Below are 24,507 nucleotides of genomic sequence, written 5' to 3'. Positions count from 1 at the left end.
AAACTTCTCAACAAATTGCCGTATTTTTCCAAGTACTTGGGGGATCACTGTATCTTTGTTTATTCCTGAAGTATCTTTCTCTTAGCAAATACGAGTGCATTGTGAAGGCAAAAGCTAAGAAGCAGTTGAATATTAAAGTGCATAGGTTGTCCACGTTTGGAAAAATAAATGGTTGAAGAAGCAGTAGCTGTTGTGATTGCAGATTTCCGGGGAGTAATCCGTCATCGGTTTTTAGCAAGCCAGGGATATTTCTTTTACTATAAGAATCATTTTCTTATAGTCTTCAAATCCTGCAAATGCATTTCGAACAATGGTATCAGCATGGTGATAATCCTCTTGCTGGGAGGGAGCAGCTGTAATTCAATAATTAGATAGACTGACCTTTCATAATTTACAGGTATTCATATTCCTTCAATAAATAAAAGAATATACACTATCTTTTGATTCTGTATAGCTTTTGAAACAAATCAAGATTCTAGCAAGTTAGATAAATTATTCTAATAGCTTGACATGAATTATGCTGACAGGAGCCGCTTAAGATTATTATGGTGCCCAGAATCTTTAAGAACCTACAAAGTTAAATAAAGGCTTACAAGTCTCTTAAGCTACTGTTTATTTGCATAGAAAAATATTTATCATAGGAGTCAACTATCATATGAGAGAAATTGCATTTGTTGTAATTGAAAAAGATAGCTAAAAAGTTTCTGTGGGTTATTGCAACAGTACAAGAATACAAGATGCTTCCATTTATTAAAAAATGTAAAACAAATAGTGAAAGCTAAAGCAGGCTACAAAACAGAAGGTCCCCGTATTATCTTTCTCTTTATTATGTTACAAGATCATGTGCCACAGCTGAGTACTATAAAGTGTAATTCTGCATTTGCTAATATAATTCTTAAAACACCCCCCCCCAAAGCACTATGCAAAATATATATATTTGTAAATGCTTCCTCCTGTAAGCATCACAACCTTGTTATCACATAATCACCCTGATCAACTGTTTCCTGTTTCCCATCACAGTCAATGCTAATGTCCAACTCCTTGTCCAGCTGATCCTGCAGTGTGGCTTGTTCTGAGTTTTCTAACTCCATTTTCTCTGTTTCTGAAGCACAAATACTTCCCTCTTCCTGTGAATCCGACGACTCGCTGTTATTTTGTGACTCAGCTAACATGCATTTTTCGTCAGGACTTTGGATGTTTAATTCACAGTTCATGGTCAGTTCTCCCTCTTCCAGTTCAGCAGTTTTCTCACATTGTTCTTCTGCCTGTTGACGGGAAACTTCTTCAGAAACGGTATATATTTTATTTGTACTCTGCTCCACAGAGTTTGTTTTTGATCGTCTGTGAAATAACCCAAAATTTTTTATGTCTGTCACAAAATTCACACGCTTTTGTTTCTCCTTAGTGGACTCTGACACCATCATTGCTGAGCCGTTGCTTACATTATGTGTTTCAGAGGCAATAGTGGCTGATCTTGGGTGTATCATTGTTGTTATGTCAAACAGGCTGAAGGTCTTTTTCTTTCCTTTCTTATTTCCTTCACCCTCACTATTTTCTTCATTTTCTGAAGGAGAGGCAGTGTCCTTGTTCATCTTTGCAGTCTGCAAATTAGACAGCTTGCTTCCTTTTAACAAACCCAGGACTTCAAAACGAAAGCTGGAAATATCTTGTTTTAACTCCTAAAAATTAGGAAGAGAGATGAAATATCAGAGCATGAAAGCTAATTTGACTTTTCCTCTTGTAATTAAAAAAAGAAAAAAAATAGGCTTATGCTAGGGATCAGTAATAAACTTCACCATCTGGATAATACCTGGCATCTTCAAGGTGCTTTGCAGACTGTCTAATGGATCTTCCAGATGAGACAGAATAGTGAGCATCAATGTTATCAGAGGAAACTTCACAGGAAATGTGCCTTTAGCCTAGACTACTCATAGAAATCACCAACAGTGGTGGAGGAAGGAGCATGGACAACTCAAAGACCAACAGCCAATCTGCTAGAAAGTATTATCCTATTATAAGAACAGCATCTGCATAATCTCTTAACACCATCCCTTACACACATGGGGACACATGCACACACAAGGCATACACATGTTTGAACGCTTCCTTGTGAGTAGTGGTACAAGTAGGGCTTCGTGCATTTCCACTCAATGTTTGGCAGCTAGCAGCTAAGTCAGAGCAAATCATTGCAGGTTGCTTTCAGCCAGTGCAACCTCTGCCTCTTAAAGGCCTGTCACAGGAGAAGGCAACTTGCCTTCAGGAGGTCTCTATTTCTCTTCATTTTCTCTAAAGGGATAATCATAGAATCATAGAATCATTTGGATTGGAAAATACCTTTAAAATCATTGAGTCCAACCATAAAACTAACACTGCCAAGTCTACAACTAAACCATGTCCCTAAGCGCCACATTTACATGTCTTCTAAACACCTCCAGGGATGGTGACTCAACCACTTGTCTCTGGGCAGCCTGTTCCAACGCTTAATAACCCTTCTGGTGAAGAATTTTTTCCTAATATCCAATCTAAACCTCCCCTAGCGCAACTTGAGACCATTTCCTCTCATCCTATCACTTGTTACTTGGGAGAATAGACCAACACCCACCTCACCACAACCCCCTTTCAGGTAATTGTAGAGAGCAATAAGGTCTCCCCTCAGCCTCCTTTTCTCCAGACTAAACAACCCCAGTTCTCTCAGCCGCCCCTCAGAAGACTTGTGCTCTAGATCCTTCACCAGTTTCCTTGCCTTTCTTTGGACACACTCAAGCACCTCAGCATCCTTCATGTAGTGAGGGGCCCAAAACTGAACACAGTATTCAAGGTGCGGCCTCACCAGTGCCGAGTACAGGGTGATGAACATTTCCCTAGTCCTGCTGGCCACACTATTTCTGATACAGGCCAGGATGCTGTTGTCCACCTTGGCCACCTGGGCACACTGCTGGCTCATACTCAGCTGGCTGTTGATCAGCACCCACAGGTCATTTTCCACTAGGCACCTTTCCAGCCACTCTTCCCCAAGCCTGTAGCATTGCATCAGGTTGTTGTGACTGATGTGCAGGACCCAGCACTTGGCCTTGTGACTCGCATATAATTGGCCTCAGCCCTTTGACCCAGCCTATGCAGATCCCTCTGTAGAGCCTTCATACGCTCCAGCAGATCAACACTCCCGCCCAACTTGGTGTCATCCTGCAAACTTACTGAGGGAGCACTCGATCCCCTCATCCAGATCATTGATACAAATATTAAACAGAACCGGCCCCAGTACTGAGCCCTGGGGAACACCGCTTGTCACTGGCCGCCAACTGGATTTAACTCCATTCACCACAACACTTTGGACTTGGCCATCCAAACAGTTTTTCACCCAGCAAAGAGTACACCTGTCCAAGCCATGAACAGTCAGTTTCTCCAGGAGAATGCTGTGGGAAACAGTGGCAAAGGCTTTACTGAAGTCCAGGTAAACAACATCCACAGCCTTTCCCTCATCCACTGAGCAGGCCACCTTGTCATAGAAGGAGATCAGGTTAGTCAAGTAGAACCTGCCCTTCATAAACCCATGTTGACTGGGGCTGATCACCTGGTTGTCCCGTACGTGCCGTGTGATGGCACTCAAGATAATCTGAATGAATAATGAAGCCATTAGCTCAGGCTCTGGCTGTATCTTCTGTGTGCCTAAGTTGAGGCAGATGAGTATCATTTTGAATGTTTGGAGTTTGAGGTGCCAATTAGTAACAAAAATGTTTCAGGCTAGAAATACACAGTAATGGATGTAAGCGTTGTGATATATACGGCCCTATTCACTTCATCTGTGCCAAAGGATTTTAATATTTGACTGCTTACTTAAGTTTTCCATCTCTTAACTCATATAAAAGGTGTTCTGTATACAAACAAATGCACAACAGCACTCCATAGCAGGAAAATTCTATTTCCTAAGGTGCTGAAACTATTTGCATCTTGCTTTAGCAAGTGTGTTGTTACACACACTTAGTCCCACTTTGGTGTCTCCTTATATGAGCACAGTTCAAACTAGCTGATAAAACTGATTATTGCTCCAGCTGACGAAAGAAGGAGGATTGCAGGAGTCCACGCGCAGTACTACCTGTGTGTGGTCCACCAGGACACAGACACCACCCTAGGAAGCAAGTTAGATGCTACCTGAACAACTGAGGAGTGTGAGAAATATGCTTTGCAGTCTCATAATATCTTACTAAAACATCTGTAAACATATAAATAAACTCATACCTTAAAATTTTCTTCTGTCAGTCCTTCCTCAGTTTTGGCGTCTCTTATCATTGCTGCAACATATCTCTTAACCAGATTTCTCATAACTTCCTAAAAAATATAAAATACTGTGTTAGCTTTCCTGATATTAGTTACTAAACCTACACTCACTGGGCCTGCCTGGACTTCTTTGTGCTTTAGAAACATGTTAAAAAGTGTACAAACCTTAGATCTGGTTGAAAATGTGTTCTGCTTTTCAATGGAAAGTGCTCATATTAATTATCCTGAGACGGGCTGTACTGGGTTTGACCAAAGGTGTGTCTCATGCCAGTAACATGCAATCTGACTGAGCAGTTGCTGGTGCCTCTTGAGGAGTGTAAGTCTAGTGTGGTTGTATAATGTTATTTCCAGCTATACTATCCCAAACCTCTTGTGATGTGAGATTCAGAGACTTTCTGGATCAGCAATGATAGCTCTAGGTTTAACGGGCTGTGGCAGGTTTTCCTATATGTTTGGAACTCTTGTAAACTTTCAGCATCCGCAAATCCTCTGCCAATGAATTCCACAGTATAGCTGGAATAAAATTCCACTTGGGGGGTTGTTTATTATTAACCTGCTCTCTGATGGTTTCCATTGTTGTGTTCTACTTCTAAGAATCCTAAAATTATTTTGGTTGGAAGATATGCCTGAAGGCTGTCTGATCCAGCTCGGGACCATGTCCAGTCAAGTGTCGAAAATCTCCAAGGACGAAGATGCTGCAGCCTCCCTGAGCAACTTTTTCCAATTCTTTCCTACCCTCACTGTGATGATGATTTTCCTTACAGAATTTCCCTTCCTGCAACTTGCATCCATTGACTCCTGTTCTTTTTCTGTGCACCTTCAAGAAAAATCTGGCTCCTTCTTATCTCTAACCACCCACTATGTTATTGAAAATAGCAATTAGATCCCCTTTAACCTACTCAAGGCTGAAATCCGAGCTTCTCCTTTTATGTCAGCCCGCTAACCAACTTGGTGGCCCTTTGCTGGATTCCTTCCAGTCTGTTAACATCTCTCTTGTAGTGGGGGGCCCAAAGAAGGACACACTGCTCCAGATACAGTCTTACAAGTGTGTGCTGGAGTAGACTAATCACTTCTCTCAAAGTTCTTCTTACAGACTTATTAATGCAGTGTAGTACATGTCTGGTATTCAGTTTGCGGATAGATGGTAAATATCTGCTCTGTGTTCACCTTCACCATGATTTTATAGATCCCTGTTGTACTTCCCACAGTACTTCTCTTTTTCAGGTTATAAAAGTCCTAGTTTACCTAGTCATTTCCCATATGGAATCCTTTAATTACCAAACCCACATGTGTAGAGCCCACGTCTTGTTTAACTTGCAGACCTTTTAACACACAAAAAAATTGAAAATAAATCTGAAATTCATCCCTTGTGCTACAATAATCTCAGAAAATCAGAGGCTGCAGCAGGGAGGATGAAGTAGAACAGCTTACAGAGGATCTAGGCAGAGGGGTTATTAAGGGACAGGAAGTTGTCTATGGGGGATCAGAGCCAGAGAGATGGAAAGCAGATTCTGGTGGAGCATGCCCATATGATCCTGATGAATCCCAGCTGGGAGGTGTGACTATGTGTTTGCTTTTTTAAATGCAATCCATGGTACAGTGGGCAAAATACTGGTTAGTATATTATTGCTCTAGGAGATACCCTTTTCCACCCCGAAGTAGACAACCCTACTTCTCAAACGCTATTGTTTGAACACCAAAAATACTATGTGTGTTTGCAGAGGATGAAGTAAGTATGCATTTTGTGGTTTTTTCTTTTCTTTTTCTTTTTTTTTCTGCTTTCTCATTAAATTCTTCTTTTTTTTCCATGATGAAGACCTTTTGAAGGCATAGAAAAATAATTGCCCCCAAAAATAAACATGGGCCTATACCTGGTATTGGTGATGTCTTCTCAGATTGTCAGCTGCACGCCTCTGAAAAAAAGAAAAGAACAAAAATACATGAATCCCTGTCTGGCGGTAAAAAAGTTACAGCATAGCAAAACAGCGGGTCTGTGCGATATCTGGTATCTAGCAAGCTGAAAGAAATGGTTCAAAGTCTGTTGGAGCAAAGCCTGTCATTAGCTTTACAGAAGAGAGAATATTGTTATTGGGAAGGCAAAGTGGATTTTCTACATTTTCACCAACGTGCTGTTGTTCCAGCATTGGCATGGATGTGGTGGGGCAGCCAGGTCTCCACTTGCAGAGTCCCAGATTTGCTGATCTGTGATTGATAGATGGGGAACAATGTGATTGTGCCACTTACTTGCACAGACTGAAGTGTATTTTACTGAATTGAGAAAAGCTTGACATAAGCATGGTGTTAGCAGACACTTGCTACGGCTCCTAGTGTCTCATTTAAGATAGAGCTAACCAAAAACTGCACTATAAAACCATATTAAAGAAAAAAATTGCTGCTTAGTTTTCTGTTAAAAACACTCAGTCACAGAGAGGGGTATGAAAGAAATTTAGCTTGCAATGCAGAGTTTGGTGTTAAGAAGGAAGGAGGGTAAGGGGGATAGTAACTCTGAAGAGGAACAGCAAAAAGAAGTGTGGTAGGTTGAAAGTATGATACAGGGTTCAAGCAAATATTGCATTAGATTTTACTGCCCTATCTAAGGGCTGTCCAGAAGAAGATGGGGGAAAAAAAGGCCTGAATTAGTCCTTGAATTACTGTTGTCCTCAATAGCATACTGAGTCACATCCCTCTATTGTCTGCCTTAATTATCCCTGACTGGTGAGAGAAAGATTTATAATTTTAACTTGGGTTCTTAGATCTGCTGCTGGTGAGAAAAGAAGGTGTCTGACCACTGATTGTATTTCTACGAAACAGAACACTTACAGCATCTTAAAACAGGATAAAAGGACATCCAACGGACTTGTTAAAGTTGACCTTGGTTGCATAATAATGCAGGCACAGTAAGGTATTTTGTCATCTTCTTTTACATGAAACTGATTGGCAATTTATGATTAACACTTTCCCTGTACTCGGAATCAGTTTACACTTTAAGGTTGATTTCTTCTTTGTAATTAGTTTGAGAGATGCAGGAGCTGTGTGGTTGGGCTTGGTAAAAAATAATAGAAAGGGGAATATCGTTATTTCCTAATCTCTCTGAACAGCCACTGTGGGGTAGAACTTTACACCTAAACATCTTGTCTTCAGGGTTTTTCCAGATTGTGTTTCTGTATCTATGCCTCGTCCAAAGAGAAGGTGGAAATTCCTTGTGATTAAGGGTGGAAGGATGGGCAAGGCAGCCGTGGGGAGGCAGACACCCTCCCACCACCCGTCTTTAACCAGGTTTTAGAAAAAAAAAAATCTGCTTTTTGCAGTTGAACACACGATGGAGATGTTTCATTCCCGAGGAGAGAGCACTAAGGGAGTCCGTGGCTAAGAGAGCTCGCAGCAACAGATCTGACTCACAAGTGAAGGGAAAAACACTTTAAGGTGTAATTGAAATGCACTTCAGTTCAGGTAAAGCTAATAACTTCTATAAATAAAACAAATGCTGATTCTTGTCTCACTGAATACTTTCTGCAGTTACTGTCTGCTCTGCTTTATTTTACAGTGAAATGTGAAAGAAATTAATAGGTTTAATTCTGTACCCATAACAAGAAATAGCTAAATAAGTTTTATCTTTTTTTTTGCAAGTGATTCTGAAACTCCTAGAAACAGAGGCTGTGGCTTTTCCACTCAATGCAACATCAACAAGTTAATTTGGGATGACTATGTAAACAAATTTATTTGTGTAGTAACATGTCCAGAACAATTCTACTGCACTTAACAATTGTTTTGAATCCATACCACTGCAAAGCTGAAAGAAAATGCATTTAATGTTGTGTTTTCATACACAGACACATATATACTGCACAGGGAATTATGCATACACACAACATATCAAAGTTATTACTGCCATCAGTTCTCTACCTCCTGTTTAAATGTTCAGATTCAGTTTCCAGTTCATAATTGTCTTTTGATTCCTTAAGGAAGGAGAATGAATCTTTGCCTAAACACATCTGAAAATCAAGCTATTCATTATAGATAAAATGACATTAACACTCATATTGTCCTTATTTAGTTCTCAGCCAGCCTGCTTTTCTCTACCTGGTAATAGTCTAATTTGTGGTTGTTCAAAATTTGTTTCAAGTAACTGCTGTGCTTCGTGCATGAAGAATTGTTAAAAAGTATGGCTGACAAAGGGATAAAAGTTAAATCTGACTAAAAACAGCAACAGGAGAAGTAACACTGTTCTGTTGACAATTTTGTATGAGATCATGAAATTGAAGAGAATAGTTTATCACTTTTCAAAGGGAGCACTAATATCTTTTAGGAAGCTTTAATAGCGGTTCTACTAGTAGTGATAATTATTTTGGTCTTCCTGCTTATGCCATTCCTAGTAGTTTGCATTATTTGGAAGAAAAATCTCTTTAGCAGCCAAAGTTTGATAATGTTAAATTACTTCTTTTGAAGTGTTTTATCAAAATTATAACTTAAATAAAGTAGGAATTCAAGTTTAATGCCTGCATTTGACCTCAAACTGCTTAGTGATAAAGGTCCAGAAAATGTAAAGATCATCTGAAGTCATGAGATATATTCCTGACCTTGAGTAGAAGCATCCCATAAAAAAGATAAGAATTCATCTGTGTTGACAAAGAGGTTTTCCCATGAGATGGTCCTTGGTTATTCAGCAGACACTCCAGATTACTGATTTCTATTCCAGGTGGAAGGTGTTATTCCTTCACTCAACTTTCAATAACACACATTACAGACAAAATACAAAGAGCTTATATTGACTTAGGAGTTGCATCATTTTCCACTTGGAGAAAAAAGAATAGGAGAAGGGCAAAGGAGATTTTCTCTGACAAATGATAATAATCATGTAGGCTGCTTGGGAAAATGGCATAAAAAGCTGGATAGCTAGGAAAGTGCTAACCATTTATTTAAACATCAGATGCACACAAAAAAAACCCCAAACACCTGGAGATATCCCTGACAATCCTTTTGTCCATTTTCTCCTCTGAAATACTTAAAATTGTAGTTAAAACACTTTGGCAACTGATCAGACATAAAGTGGAATGTAATTTGAGGAAAACAGTACAATTTATTCCAGTGGGATTGGGGTTTCTTTTCTTACATCTCTTCTTTTTTGAAATAGCAATGGATTTCAGATCGCCAACAGGATTAGCCTTGACATCCAAAGACCTTGGGCAGTCAGGAAAACTAATCAATAGAATTACATTACTAATCTGACTTTTGCAAAGGTGAGCTGACAAAGTTAACAGAACAGCTATATATACAGCTATATATATATAAAAAGCAGCGCACACTGTTATTTTAGAGTTTTAAGTGTAGGAGATGCTTTGTGATAATAGCTAAAGACAATGCTGCATACCTGGGATGTGTCAAAATGACAGAAAATAACAATGTGCTGAAATCTGAAAGGTAGAAGATCTCTGTCTGATTAATAGCAGAGCTGAAGTACTAGTAAATCACATGTAAGCATCCTGGCCTTCCTTCAGCTGTAGCTGTGGCTGGAGAAACTGCCATGAGCGTGGCTGGGCAGCGCGTTGCTTTGGAGAAAAAACCTATCTCTTGAAAAAGCTCCCCTTGACTCCACCACCCACTGCCTCAGCTGTCCCAGTGCAACAAAGGATGGTAGAACCATGGAATTGATATACAAGGAGAAACAAATCAATTAGCTCTCTTAAGCAGCATCTCACTCGCCTGCAGACTCTGTTCTTTGCCATGATAACTTTGTCATAAGCAGCACTGCAGATGGTCCTCGCAAGCAACCATGCCATACTTATTTCTACTGACATTTTTCTTCTTCATATAAGCCAGATAAATCCTTTCATTAGCATATCTGCTCTAAACTATCCTGACCCTGAACCCTTTCTTTACAGGTTCTGCCTTCATGTAATGAACTTCTAAGTGTACACGTATATATATATATATCTTTATAGTCGATTGTTGGTGACACATTTAGTACATCCTTGATTCATTCCCAGCTCGTGATTCCTGGCTTTTTGGTATTAAGGTTTCTTATGCAGATATCATGCCTGATCCTTGAAAAATGCTGGCTTTAACAAGCCAGCTCCATTCTGTTTATTGTCTGTTTTGTATCCTCTAGCACTGACTCAGCCTCTGGGTGCACGCTATTGCTTTTTCTACTGGAAAACTCCGTAGTACATCACTGCTGATTAGAGCATCCTAATAAGAGAGTTAGCTTTTAGAGGTTTCAAAATAAAATGCTTTGAAATCTGAGTTCTGCCTTACAGACAACATGGCATCCATACATCCATATAGCCAATGTAAGAATGTTTTTTCCCCCAGTACTGATCATAGGGAAGGAATCAGAGTTCATAATGCAGTTCTCAGTGAAAAGTAGGTCCAAACAAAGCTTATCTTGTAGCTCTGAGGCCAGAGTTATTACAGGGGAGATTCCAGTGAGCTGGAGTCAGAGAGCTGTCATCTGAGATCCCCAAAGAGAAGGCAGAGAAAACTCTTCATTTCCCTTTGGTTGAAAGGGCATAGAGGTTCTCAACTTAATTTGTGGTGCAGTTTGTTGGGATAATTGAGGAAGTTCTGGGAAACCAAGGCTGAGCTGTGGGTGATGGGAATAAGTTTTTCAAAACCAGAAGGCAGCGCATTCCCTCGGGACAAACTGTGACATCACCATGGTGTGCCCATTTGTTCTCTGATGGCTTAACCTCTTGGGGAAAAAACAGTTAACAGCATCTGGTTTACCAACCTGTGTGTAGACCTAACTGCTGGAATGAATAGTGGCTCCCACACTTTGATGGGTATGGACGTATTTTCCTAATGCAGAAATCAGAGCACATAGCGCATACCCACATCTTATCCCACTTCGGGGCTTGGGTGCATAAATGGGCCTAGAAATGGCAAAACATTCCAAATTCAGATAGCCCTAATGGGGCTTCTGTTATAGCTGAGGAGCTAGTTGAAGAACTTTGCAGTTTTATGAGATGCCCAAGTGTTTGGGCTGAAACTGCCTGGTCAGCCACAGCCACTCACTTTTTCCAGGCAGCTGGAAGTCTTGTTGCCTTGATGGCTCTGCTGGTGAGCCCTCTGCTTCAGAAGGGTTTCAGCTATACTTGCAGCTAAGTATCTATTCTGTAGTGGAGAACAGCGATGGATATAGCCCTACTGGCTGACAGGCTTTGGGATTGCCACTTTCCCTCATCAAAGAATTTTTTTTTAAACTTACTTTACAGAAATTAACCAAAAATGTCCTACATCTCTCCCTCACTTATGTCCTCCTCACACAGTTCAGTAATTAGTGGTTCACATTCAAATCATAAGGCAGCCAGATTCAGCTCCTTCTTTTCTGTTCTCCCAAGACAGCTTCTTTCACCCAAGGGTCTTAATGATTTTGAGATGGAGATTTCTCCTGTGAGAGCTGTTCTGCTTGGGTTAAATAATGAAATATCCACTGGAGAAGAGAAGTGAACCTGGGTCTCCCTTAGCCCAAGCTATTTGCTCTATTTCGCACATGGCCCTTCTCTCTCCAAACAGAAATTCCATCCTGAAGGTGAAAAGTCTTTCCCAACAAAAGCTTCTCTGAAACTGGTAAATATTAATGGAAAAGTTTGGGGTTTAAGGATTTTGTATTTTTTTCATTAAAAAAAAAAAAAAAATTCTATTTGGAAGAATTCCTGACCTGCTCTGTCTATATACTCCCTGCCCTTTGACCCTTGCTGCACCAGTTTTCCAAAACCCAAGCTGCTGCACTCATTTCTGGTGGTATTTATGTACCCCAGCATGAGGTAGCCACAGGAACCAGGGGGTGATCTCTTTGAATCCCCTTCCTTACCATGCCATTCAGCATAGAGCTGAGAGCTGTCTTTTTCTTTATTATTCCACTGAGCCAGGAATGAGTTTACTCCCACAGCTGCAGTTTGAAAGGGAAAAAAAAGGAAAAAAATCCCTTATCCTGGAAGGAAAGACTGACGGGAGATATTGTCCTGAAGGTTTTGCTGGGATGTATAAGGGTATTCTGGATCTGTCTCAGTGAAACAGGGATATTGTGTTAACCAAACCTAGATCCTCAGCTGCTATACTATATTTGCTATATTGGCATCACTCCATTAATTTTAATATCACTCTATCAGTTTACACTAGCTAATCATCCCTACCAAATGTTTAACAAATGCCTAGAAGCATTGCCCACTCTCCCACACACATAAGTACATCACTGTCTTGATTTTCTCTTTCTAACAAAACTTCACAGTTTTTTCCCCTGTTGCTGTCTGCATTTACTTCTTTCCTTTGCAAGGTTACACAGTGATGTTTTATTCTTGAAAACCTTCACCATTCACGCTAGTTCATGTCTTCTATTTTTATTTCTATCTGAATCACTGTTTTTTTCTCTTCACTGACTTTCTAATATAATTTTAATGCGGGTTTTTTTCAGTGTTTCTTTCTTGTAGTCTATTACTGGTTTGTTACAATGTCATCCTCATGCTTATGAGCTTCCTTTTCTGGCTGTTTCTTTCCTATCTACAAGTGTGACAGGTAAACGAAGCATATTTTGCTTTCATAGTGTAGATAAGGGTCAAGAAGATGAGGATATTGCAATAAGCCTGATAGAAGCTTTCCACAAAGAGGACAAGACTTGTGAATTAGTTTTATATGTCACTCTTCCTCTTTATCATATACCTGTACACCCCTGTGAAATTGTTTCTCCAAATATATCTGGTGATTAAACTGAATGCCAGGATATGACAGGAGAATATGTAGGAAAAGCTTATCCTATTTACTCACTTCAAAAGAAACTGGGAAGAAATACAAAGAAAAGGTTGATAGAGTAATGGTCCAGCAAAGAATTGTATTGTCTCCCCTAGATTCTTTGAAATGAATGGAAGTTTTACTACTGGGGTCAACAGCATAAGGAATATAACTGTTTCTTCTTCCCCTTACCCACACATGACACTCTCATATTTTCACCTAATGCTTTGCTATCTGAGTTCCTAACAGACTTGAAAACATTTATATTCACCAAATCCCTATGGTATAGGGAAAGTGCCATTATCCACATTTTACCCACAATAGTTTTCTTTATGTTGGAGTTGGTTAAATGCAGGCTAGTTACTGAGGTACTAAATTGGTCTCTGTGGGAAATAAAGAAAACATAACTAGAGAGATGTAGTTGTTGGTGGGTTAGGCTGTTGCCTGGATATTTCCTCTGACAACATAGAAAAACTGTGCGGCTGACTGAGGTATCTCAACTGGATAAAGCTAGGAGGGACAAATTCAAATCTACTTTACCCACTGCAGCTACCAGAGAAAGTCTCTGGCTGAGATATTACACAGGCATCTGCTAAATCCAGGTGCAGGACTATTCTTGCTCCCCTTGTGTGTCTTTCCCTCTTTTGTTTTCTAGAAATTTCACTGCTACTCAGCACTATTAGAATAGTGTACCAATGTGACTTGGAAATAACTCTACCTGTAAATGCAAGTAAGCAATTCCAAGTAAATGCTTTTACCTCTCAAAATGTTTTGTTTAATGGGAACAGTTTTTGGTAAGAATGCTTTTATGGTAAGCCCATTCATTACACGTAGAGACAGAAAGACACAGAGGGGGAGAGAGAGAGACAGAGTATCCTATGATGAATACTTTACACATGAGTCTGTGGTTCATGATATGTCAATGATACTTGAACGGTGGCACCTGAGCTAAAGATCATCAACCACACTTCCAGGATTAGTAGACAAGTATACACATTTGATCTCTCGTATTTGTATTGCTTTTAATCTTTCTTGCACTACTTGTAGTGAGGCACAGTCATGGTTCATGTTTGTCATTGCACAGGAATATGATGACGCTTTCTCTTCAGTCAAATACAGTCACATGAATTAGAAAACCCCACATTTTCTACTAGAATTACTCTCTAACTCATAAGCACGTTATTTGACAGTTCAGATGCTCTGTAAGGCTGAGAAAGACTAATCTATATCACAAAGAGGAGGACTACAGACAGACTAAAACATAGGACTTACCCCTATTGTTCCAAAACTTTCAGGCTTTCTTCTAATTTTTTTCTTGCAAAGATGTCTCCATAACCATTTGATCAGATACCAGAGAGACTTCGGGCTTGGTATAACATTAAAAGGAGTGGGCAGAGTTCCTCCTTCTTCAAAGTAACTCATCCAGAGTTTTGTTCGAGCAAATTTCCACTCAATGTCTGCATGATCCTGCACACAAGAAACACAACACCAGCACAAATGTTGCTGTAATTAAGGAAGTGAAACAAACCTTTACTAAAATCTGAAAACAACCCTGAAATACTAATGAATTTTCTTGTTAAAATACTGACATCTTCTTTTGACAGAAGGTCTTTAACAAAAAGCAAAGCTAAGCCTTTTTTTTTCCCCCCTTTAGGAAACCATCAATAATTTTGATTTAAAAACCAAGAAAAGGATTTTTTCTAATACATGTGTCACAAAGATTTTGTAGTATGGACTGAGACTTCTTATACATTTTGGAAAAATCTACAATCCTGAACATCAAAATGTTTTGCATCCTCTGTGTTAATTACAAGGATAATTACAAGCAGAAAAATGCTACACTTCTGGAAGAGATGTTTTGTTATAATAGCAGCTCACCATTATTCCACATGGATCACTCCAATTACTCTGATGTGTAGCAGCTTCAACAAGTCTGTAAGTCTCATGCACCCTCTGAGTAATTGCCAGCCCCAGATACCCATAAATAGGTTATCCAACAAATCATAACGCTACTTAAAAATGTTGAGTAGTGTATCTTTTTTTCCTCCTACTTCAGAACTATATATTTGGAATAGGTTGTGGTTGTGGTTTTTTGTGGTTTTTTTAATTTGAATTTTTATTTCTTTTGGATTGTATATAATGTTGTATAATTTTTGAAAGTTTGAAACAAATCAAAACTGAAGTCATGGAAAGATTGCTAAATCCTAGCAGCTGAACATGAAGTTTAAATCACTAATATTAGATTTCGATAACAAACATAGTAGCCAAAAACATAAACTACAGGTCTATAGCCCTAGTCTTTAATATTTAGCCAGATATACAGTAATCAAACCAGTAATTTAGAAGTTGTAGCAGGAAAAGTATACTATCTTCAGTCTGAGTTTTGATGAATGCTAGTATGTTGTGATATTGTGTTATATAAACACATGTGGTCAGCACTTCTTTTTTGTGTAAAAACTTGTAATTTCCAGATTAGAAAGATTTCCACATTAGGCACATTTTAAAATCTTAAGACTGTAAAGCTTTCTTTTCTTTGTTTACTTTCTGCATGATCATATTTGAATTACCATATGATGAATCAGTGTTTATTTTTATTAGGCTCCTTAATAGACAGCTGAGAAATAAAAATAAGCCAATAGCTCTGATAATGATAAAGACAATCTTCATTAAAGGAGAAAACAGGATGCTGCTGAATGAGAAATCATGACCTTTTGTTTGAATTGCTAATGGGTCCAAAATTGTCCATGAAACATGGGCATCCAATTTCTATTAACTGTATATTCATGCTATATAAAAATCCAAAAATAACAACCGTTTAAAATGTAATAAATATAACATATTAAAAATAAAGCAGCGACAGAACAATTGTCAGAGTATCTTGTCGGGAGAGATCCTGCACAGTGCAGCTTGGGCTGGGCTGTAGCCCATGTCACTTGCCAGCAGCTTCAGGATACCCTTCTCTACCCATGCCCTTCTCAACCCACAAGCTGGACTTCTGCAGCAGGGCCACCTCTCTTCCATTCAGAATTGTGAGAAAATTCCCCTCTGCCCAGTCCAGCTGGGGTCTGGTTTCTGCGTCTTTCCAGAACAGTGCAAAAGAATTAGAAGGAATCAGAATTTGTCCAAATATCCTGTCTGTAAAAAAGATGTACTGCTAGAAAAATGGGATGTAGGAGCAGAGAAGGTATATATTATAAATGATCTAAGGATAAGGAACAACTTACAGCAATAAGTTGGTAAGAATTATTCATCATGGCTATTAGCATGTTGAGTAGAACAACCAGAGAGATTACATTGTAGGTACCAAACATGGTGGCCCCCACAAATTCAGTAAATTCATGCCTTGCTTTCACATTGGTCACATAGAGATTGATGAGTCCAAATATAGACCAGAATAATGACTGCAGTGTTTCAAATAATCTGAAAAACAAAACCGGAAAGGAATAGCTGTTAAATAACTGTACATGTTCTTTTCAAATTATTCAGTTTTTCCCCAAACACACAAAAGTCCTTGACTTGATTGAGATGAATGATACTTATCACAGTATAGGCAAAATATATGGAATATCTTTCTAGGGAAACAATGATGTAACTTTTCAAATCTGACCCTCTAGATATACAATACTTAATGTATAAATAAGCCTGTGACTAAAAGGTTGATTTTGTTCAAACCTCTGAGGGATAAATACAGTTTTAGAGATCTTATTTTGGACATCTGTCTTTGAAGTATTTTGACCCTTTGCCTTGACTGTGGAGGGTAGAACAAGGATTCAACAGTAACTCAGTGATTGTGTTTCACTGAGATGGTAAAACAGTTATGATATCCTCATTCCTACTTGGTGTTGTCAGTTTATGCAATTTCTAGTTTGTGTTGAGAGCCATTGAGATAAGAGGAGTTGTATAATTGGGAGGACACTACTATCATTAGCATATGTTTTGCTTTACAAAGAATGGAGACGTTAAAAAGACAAAAATGCATCTATCAAATGAAACTTGTGTTTTTATAACTACATGATATATTTCCTTAGAGAAGTTTGGGACAACAGCTAGGAAGCTAAACAACAATAACCAGCTTTAAAAAAATTCTCTGTGATTAGATAGATTGACATAATTTCACTTTCATACAATGTTCAGTTACACTATAGTCATAAGCATGGGCCCTGCGTTAGCCCAGTTGCTCCTGAAAAGTTTGGAGCTAAATTTTCTGCTTGTCTGGTCCCGTATCTTGAGATTAATTGTGGAGCGAGTTTTTCCCATGGCCTCTCTCCTGCTCCTTCACCCTGACACCAGAAGCAGGTTACCTGGACAGGATGTGTGTGCCAACATCCCCACTGCACCTGGAGCAGGGAGGCTGCTGAACTGTGGGGACTTGTACCACCCTGGGCAGTCCTGCATGCTGGGACCCACTGTCCAAAATTGGGCAAAACTTAACCCTTCAGCCCCTTTCCCCACCATGCGGTTTCATCTGCCAAACATAACTTTGTCATGAGACCCAGTACAGTGCTGTCCTACAGAGATACCCGAGAGGGCAGTACGCTTTTATTCATAGAAACTGGAGGTCCTGTCTCTCTGCTACTGTAATACAGTGTATATGAATGGTAAAGTACTGCTCTGGAGTCTCTTCTATGATTTACACCTGTCTGAGCACAAATTGAACAACAACTATTCTGCCCTGCTCTAAGTAGCAGAAAAGGCTCATAAGGCATCTCAGTTTGCCTTGACACCATCTTCTGGCACTAGTACCAGTAGTCCCCAGTATTCCACAGGTGAATAATATTGCATCCCTCAATGTTCAGCTCTGAAAAATTTCCCTGTGCTTTCTGTTCAGATCACACAAAGTTTAGACCTGCATAAGATGTTATTAATATGCAAGACAAATATGCTGTGCCTGAGCAAAGTTACTTGATTAAGATGATATAAAAGGTGTTATTTTTATAAAATTACGTACTTTGAGAGGGAAGCCATTGGTAATAAACATATTTTAAAAACAGTCTAGATATGATTCATAGAAGCTAATAGGGAACAGGTATTTATAGCAGGAGTTTGATTCAGATTGGAAGTTGAAAGATGAGGTAGAGAATTAGCATTCATTTGGTAGTGTTTTGGTACTATAGAGGAACTACAGAACAGAGTGAAATAAAATTGATTTTTAAGTGAAAGAAAATAAACTTTAAAACAGAAATTAGATTACATTATTTGATTGTGTGGAGTAGACTCAGGGTCAGTAAAAGTCTGGACTGAATGTTTTTGTCTGGCTCATCTACAAGGAATCTTCATGTTTTCGAACATCAAACTTATTTAATGCCCACAAGTAGACATGGAAGAAATGCAGAGTGGCAGCTGCCTGGATAAGTAAGATCTGATCTGTGACTTTTTTCCATTGATTCTAACTAGGTACTTTCTAATCTCATATTATCTCCCCATCCTCATGACCTTTTTACCTTTTGAGATATCTTGAATTGTACAGACTTCACTGTGGTATGGGATGAACATTATTAACAGAGTGATATAATGTTAATATTCATTTTTTTTATTAGGGTAACTTTAGATGTGTCTGTCAGGACACCACTGTAATACCAACAGAAAACAGACAGCCTCTTTCCTGTAAACAACATCTAAGTGATTAAAATGTTGGGGGCAGAGGGGAAGGATAGAAATAGATCAGCCACTTACGTTGAAAATGCATTATTCTGCTTTTCACATCGTATTCCTTTGCAGTTGCCGGGTTCATTTGTCTCATAGTAGAAGTACAGCTGGTTCAACCCATTTGCAAAAGCTAGCAGCACAAGGCAGTATATGAAGAGAAACTTCAAAATGTCCAACAACATTCTTCCTAGAGATATCTGCAGAGGTCCCAGGTGAGAATTTGCAGTGAATAATGAGATCAAGCGCAGGGAGCTAAAGATGTTTGCAATTGCAAACAGAGCCTCAGCCACCAGGGTTGGATGCCACATGTCCCAGCTCTCCCGTGGAACTAACCCACTGTACTGAAAACAAGCAGAAGGGAAGAAATTACTCCTTGTTTACTGAATAAACAAATATGTCAGTTTCTTTATAAGCTGTTCAGCTAATTTGCAGATAGCACAATAAAACTAAGCATCTATTGGAAAGCAACATCTTCAGAACAATTTTTTTTGTTTTAGCAAAATAAAAAATGGGCAATACCCAGGTGTTCGTCCTTCATTTTTAGCTGTAGGGTGGTCTATGCTTTCTAGTCTTTTGCCTGTTTTGCATTTGGTTATAATTTTCACAGTAGCAAAAGCAATAAATTCTAACAATTATGACTGGGAGTAAAAGGAAGAGTTTTTGAACACCTGGGTTTTACAATTACAGAAACTTTCAGCTGTAAAATCAGGTAAATTAGTTCTTTGCAGAACTGTGCAGATATGATAATGATGGATAGAAGCATGAAAACTTGAGCAAGTTGGAAGAAAACATTTAATCAAGGGATAAGTATATCGCTTAATCACTAACACAAGACCAATGATGAAAAAGCTGTTTATTAATGAACCATGGGAAACTGCTTGTGTATCTCATTATCAAAGAGTCTGATCCCTGGAACTATGACTTTTTACTGTTCCAGCTCTACCAAAAAATTTCTTGAAGATGAAAGGTGTTACTTTGAACTGAGGCTTAACTACTGTGGCAGACTCATTATTATTTATTGGGTCTCACTAATCTGTTTTACCAAATGTATCAGAGGACAGAATCTGTTATGAAGCACTCTCAAACCATGAGATAATACAACATGAAGCAGATTTCAAAGAGGGACTATGGTGTGGTCTGTATTTATCTACTCTAGGCCACCCAAATGCATCTTTCAGGGCTGCTGAGTATGCCATCAGTAGTAAGGAAAGGGACTTCTCTGTATCACTGGGGCCAGATGAAACAACATGGACATGCATCACAGCATTTCCGCACCATGCTCATTCTCAAAAGAAAGTGACTGCTCTCAAGGTGACTTGAGACCACCTAAACCCATAGAAGTCTACAGGACCAATGAGATGCATTCCAGAATCCTGAAGAAATTGGCTAACGTAGTTGCCAAGCCACTCTCCATGATATCTGAAAAGTCATGGCAGTCAGGTGAAGTCCTTGGAGATGGGAAAAAGAGAAACATTGCACCCATTTTTAAAAAGGCTAGCAAGGAGGACCCTGGGAAGTACTGACCTGTCTGCCTCACTTCTGTGCCTGGGAAGGTCATGGAGCAGAACCTCCTAGAAGCTATGCTAAGGCACATGGAAGACAGGCACATGATGTGAGACTGTCAGCATGGCTTCATCAAGGGTAAGTCCTGCCTGATCAAACTAGTGGTCTTATATGATGGATTGACCACATCAGTAGACAAGGGAAGAGCTACGGATGTCATCTATCTGGAATTCTGTAAAGCCTTGATGCGGTTCCCCACAACATCCTTCTGTCTAAACTGGAGAGATATAGATTTGATAGGTGGACTGTTGGGTGGATGAGGAATTGACTGGATAGTTGCATCCAGAGGGTAGTGGTCAACGGCTCAATGACAAGGTGGAGACCGGTGATGAGTGGTGTCCCTCAGGGGTCTGTACTGTGACCAGTACTGTTTAATATCTTTATCAATGACATATACAGTGGGATCGAGTACACCCTCAGTAAGTTTGCAGATGACACCAAGCTGAGTGGTGTGGTTGACATGCCTGAGGGATGGGATGCCATCCAGAGGGACCTGGACAAGATGGAGGAATGGGCCCATGCGAATGTCATGAGGTTCAACAAGGCCAAATGCCCTGGGTCCTGTACCTGGGTTGCAGCAAGCCTTGGTATCAGTACGGGCTGGGGGATGAAGGGATTGAGAACAGCCCTGCCGAGAAGGACTTGGGGGATACTGATGGATGGAAAGCCAAACATGAGCTAGCAATGTGCGCTCAGAGCCCAGGAGGCCAACTGTCTCCTGGGCTGCATCAAAACAAACGTGGCCAGCAGGTTGAGGGAGGTGATTCTGCCCCTCTGCTGTGCTCTGGTGAGACCCCACCTGGAGTCCTGCATCCAGCTCTGGAGCCCTCAGCACAGGAAAGACATGGACCTGTTGGAGCGGGTCCAGAGGAGGACCACCAAAATGATCCGAGGGATGGAACAACTTTCCTCTGAGGACAAGCTGAGACAGCTGGGGTTGTTCAGCCTGGAGAAGAGAAGGCTCTGGGGAGACCTTATTGCAGCCTTCCAGTACTTAAAGGCAGCCTATAAGAAAGATGAGGACAGACTTCTTATCAGGGCCTGTTGTGATAGGACAAGGTGTACTGGTTTTAAACTAAAAGAGGGCAGATTTCGACTCAATATAAGGAAGAAATTTTTCACACTGACGTTGGTAAACCACTGGCACAGGTTGCCCAGAGAGGTGGTAGATGCCCCATCCCTTGAAACAGTCCAGGTCAGGTTGGACGGGGCTCTGAGCAATGTGATCTAGTTGAAGATGTAAAGGTGCTCATGGCCGGGGTTTGGACTAGATGACAGAATCCCAGAATCACTAGGTTGGAAAGGACCTTTAAGATCATCAAGTCCAACCATTAATCCAGCACCACCATGTCCCCTAAACCATGTCCTGAAGTGCCACATCCACACGTTTTTTGAACACTTCCAGAGATGGCGACTCCACCACCTCCCTGGGCAGCCTGTTCCAATGCCTGACCACCCTCTCAGACCTTCTATTTGTCTCTAGATGACCACTCTATGATTCTGTGATTCTGTCATTCAGATTGCAGATGGTAACTGGGCATTGTTTTGGACAGTGCCAGTTGGCACAGGACCCCACCATGTCAGGCATGCTCTAACCAACTGGTATTGCAGGTGAGACAGTCACAGTGCCTGAGAGCAATCATAGAATAGTTTAGGTTGGAAGCAGCCTCGCACAGTTTTATTTGCTCATATAGAAGCAACCATAGCATCTAACAGTCTTGTGTTTTTGTGGCTGAGAACTGCCGAATTGGAGACTATTATTGTCCATTGAAGAGTTAAGAACATTTCAACCACCAGTGATATTTGTTCTCTACAGACTAGGGAATTAAATCCAGACCTACTGGAGTCATAGTCAGTACTCTCTTCATTAGTCTATCCTCTCCCCTAATGATCATGTTGTAAAATCATATCTTACTGCATTTGATATCGTAGCTTCAAGAAAGATGCTATTCTGCCTCATCCACTTTTGCCCTTCAGTCCGATTCTGATTGGTTCAAGATCAGTGAAGAAGTAACAGTCAGTAGAAAACAGAACTGAGTTATCAGAAACACCAGCTAAGAGATAAAAGCAAGAAGAAAATGAAGAATAAAAAATTTTCAATGTTTATTGAGAAAAGAGAGGTGAGAACTCCTCAGCATGTTTACTATAATGTTTTTCATTGAATAATATTGTACAGTCTATTACTGTGAATTCTGATGGCACTTTAGAACCCTGGTGTGTGAAAACTTGGACCTATTAAATAACTAGGAACAGTTGTCAGTACAAGCAAAGGTTGCTTTTTGCAGCAGATGCTCAGATTAAGGAAAAGTACCCAAGGTGTGCTGGGGGAATAAGGTAAAATATATTAATGAAAAAAATTGAAGAAATTTGAAACTAGGAAGAGATGGAGGTTTTGGTAGAGAATCAAAAGCATCCAACTGCAGACATATTTTAGGTGAAGGCAAGTAGTATCAGGTTCCAAGGAAGTTAAACAAGCAGAAGGAAAAAAAAGAAAAGAGAAAATAATAAGAAAGAAAAATCTAAGGAAATACCCTTCTGAGAAAAGCATGGAACTACAGGACACCAAATAAAGTTAGGATATGATATAGTAAGAAAGCAAGGATTAAATCAAACTAATCAGTCTGAGCTCTCTGTCACCTCCTTTTACAGTCAGCAAAGAAAAATGAGCATTTCTATAGTAGGAAAACAGATGACCCAAACAGGTCAGATGGGTTGCTCTTTAACTTTCTGTTTCTCCTCATTGATTATTAGAATCATAGAATTATAGAATCTTCGGGTTGGAATGGACCTTTAAGGTCGTCTAGTCCAAGGGTAAGGGAAAGCCTATCTTATAGCTGTAGTCTGAGAAGATGAATCCAATGTCACGTTTTCTAGAAGAGATGAAGTTAAGGAGAAAGGTGAGAAGAAAGGACTTTATCCATGATGTTCTGGATTGAGATGTAAAACTGTTGTGTTCAAACAGTCAGTTTCAACACATGCCAGTCTAACAAAATAACATATCCCTTGGTGTTATTGACTTGCTATGCAAATAAAAGATCAAATGACCTCTTATTTGTAAAAGGGAAATCAATGGCAAAACTGTGTTATTTCAGCTTAACTGACTCTGGCTTTTTTTAGACTCAAGTGCTTCCTGCATGTGTGGATACAATGCAAAAGGTCTCATGGTTGTAAGCAGAGAGTGTGGGCTGTTATTTTAGTTTTGAAGAGACATGATTTAGGAGACTGGAAATATTTGGCTGAAAAACAGTGAGAAAGGTGAAGACCTCAAAATTAAGTCTGGAAATTATCTGTGAAATACACTAGCTGAAAGAAGACAGCAAATTATATAAAGAAAATCATGACTATAAGAGGGCTCTGACAAAAAAACCCTACTGGTTCCACTAACTAGAAGATGCTGAATAGAGATCCAGAAATATCAAAGATGAACCAGGAGAACAAAGAAGCACATGTATGAAAAGGAAAGGAAACCAGAGGAGCAAAAAGACTAGGCATATTAAAACCAGAAACAATGAAAATATGAAAAAAAAAATAAACCGTATTTTAGGACCAAACAACCCAAATCATGAAGAGATGAAGTATTTGTTCTCTCGCTCATGCTTGTTGATGTTCTTCTGTTCTATATAGAATAAATACATGGTTATTTTTCTAGGGAATGGAAAATGGTAGGAGCAAATACAGCAATGTTGAGCTTGTTGTAAATCACGACATTGATACTTTGCAGTCTTTCTTCTAGAATTTTGTGACCCTGATGAATTTCTGTCCCCACTTCAAATGCAAATAAAACCTTTTGACATGTAACAAAGCCAAACAACATTTGACATGATTAAATAATACCTATCATTGGCTTGTTGGTTGAAGGAAATATACATAGCACAGCAACAGAAAATTAAAAAGAGCAGAAAACAAATTGAGCAGTGTATAAACAGTAGAGTTTCAAGGCACATATATGATGATTGTGCAATGTCATCCAGGGAATACAAGAGCAATTCTTGATCCTTACTCAAAGGAACTGAAATGCAAATCCATTAACAGAACCATTTGTGAGAAAAAAAGCTGAGCGATCACTGTTGTCCCATGAGGACAAAAGTCATGAACTGTAGATCTCAGGTAATCACCAAGAGAGATCAAACAGACATATAGATCAGGCTACCTGAATGTTTAATTGGCTGTTGCATCTTGGTCAAATGTGAACTCCTTTTTTCTGATAATGAAAAGAAATGTTAAGTAATACCCACTTCAGGAAAAGAACTTTAAATCCTTTTCTGAAAGGATCTGTGCACTGTTCCTATTTTAAAATGT

The 24,507-nt window shown here is 39.5% G+C and overlaps 1 protein-coding gene across 1 annotated transcript in view; it reads right to left on the bottom strand.

Moving 5' to 3' along the window:
- Positions 1–962: 962 nt before the first annotated feature.
- The window catches only part of TRPC4 (transient receptor potential cation channel subfamily C member 4), a gene marked incomplete at both ends in the record, with an annotated part of 106,034 nt that continues 82,489 nt past the window's right edge, over positions 963–24,507 (bottom strand). Inside the window, 6 exons of the mRNA XM_082005727.1 lie at positions 963–1,679; positions 4,237–4,326; positions 6,147–6,188; positions 14,272–14,466; positions 16,224–16,419; positions 18,673–18,986. Of these exons, the coding sequence (XP_081861853.1) occupies positions 963–1,679; positions 4,237–4,326; positions 6,147–6,188; positions 14,272–14,466; positions 16,224–16,419; positions 18,673–18,986 (1,554 nt within the window). The remainder of the gene's footprint in view (positions 1,680–4,236; positions 4,327–6,146; positions 6,189–14,271; positions 14,467–16,223; positions 16,420–18,672; positions 18,987–24,507) is intronic.

The sequence above is a fragment of the Phaethon aethereus genome (assembly GCF_964289735.1).
Source record: "Phaethon aethereus genome assembly, chromosome: 1".
Taxonomy (NCBI): Eukaryota; Metazoa; Chordata; class Aves; order Phaethontiformes; family Phaethontidae; genus Phaethon; species Phaethon aethereus.
This window is presented reverse-complemented; position numbering and strand designations above follow the sequence as displayed.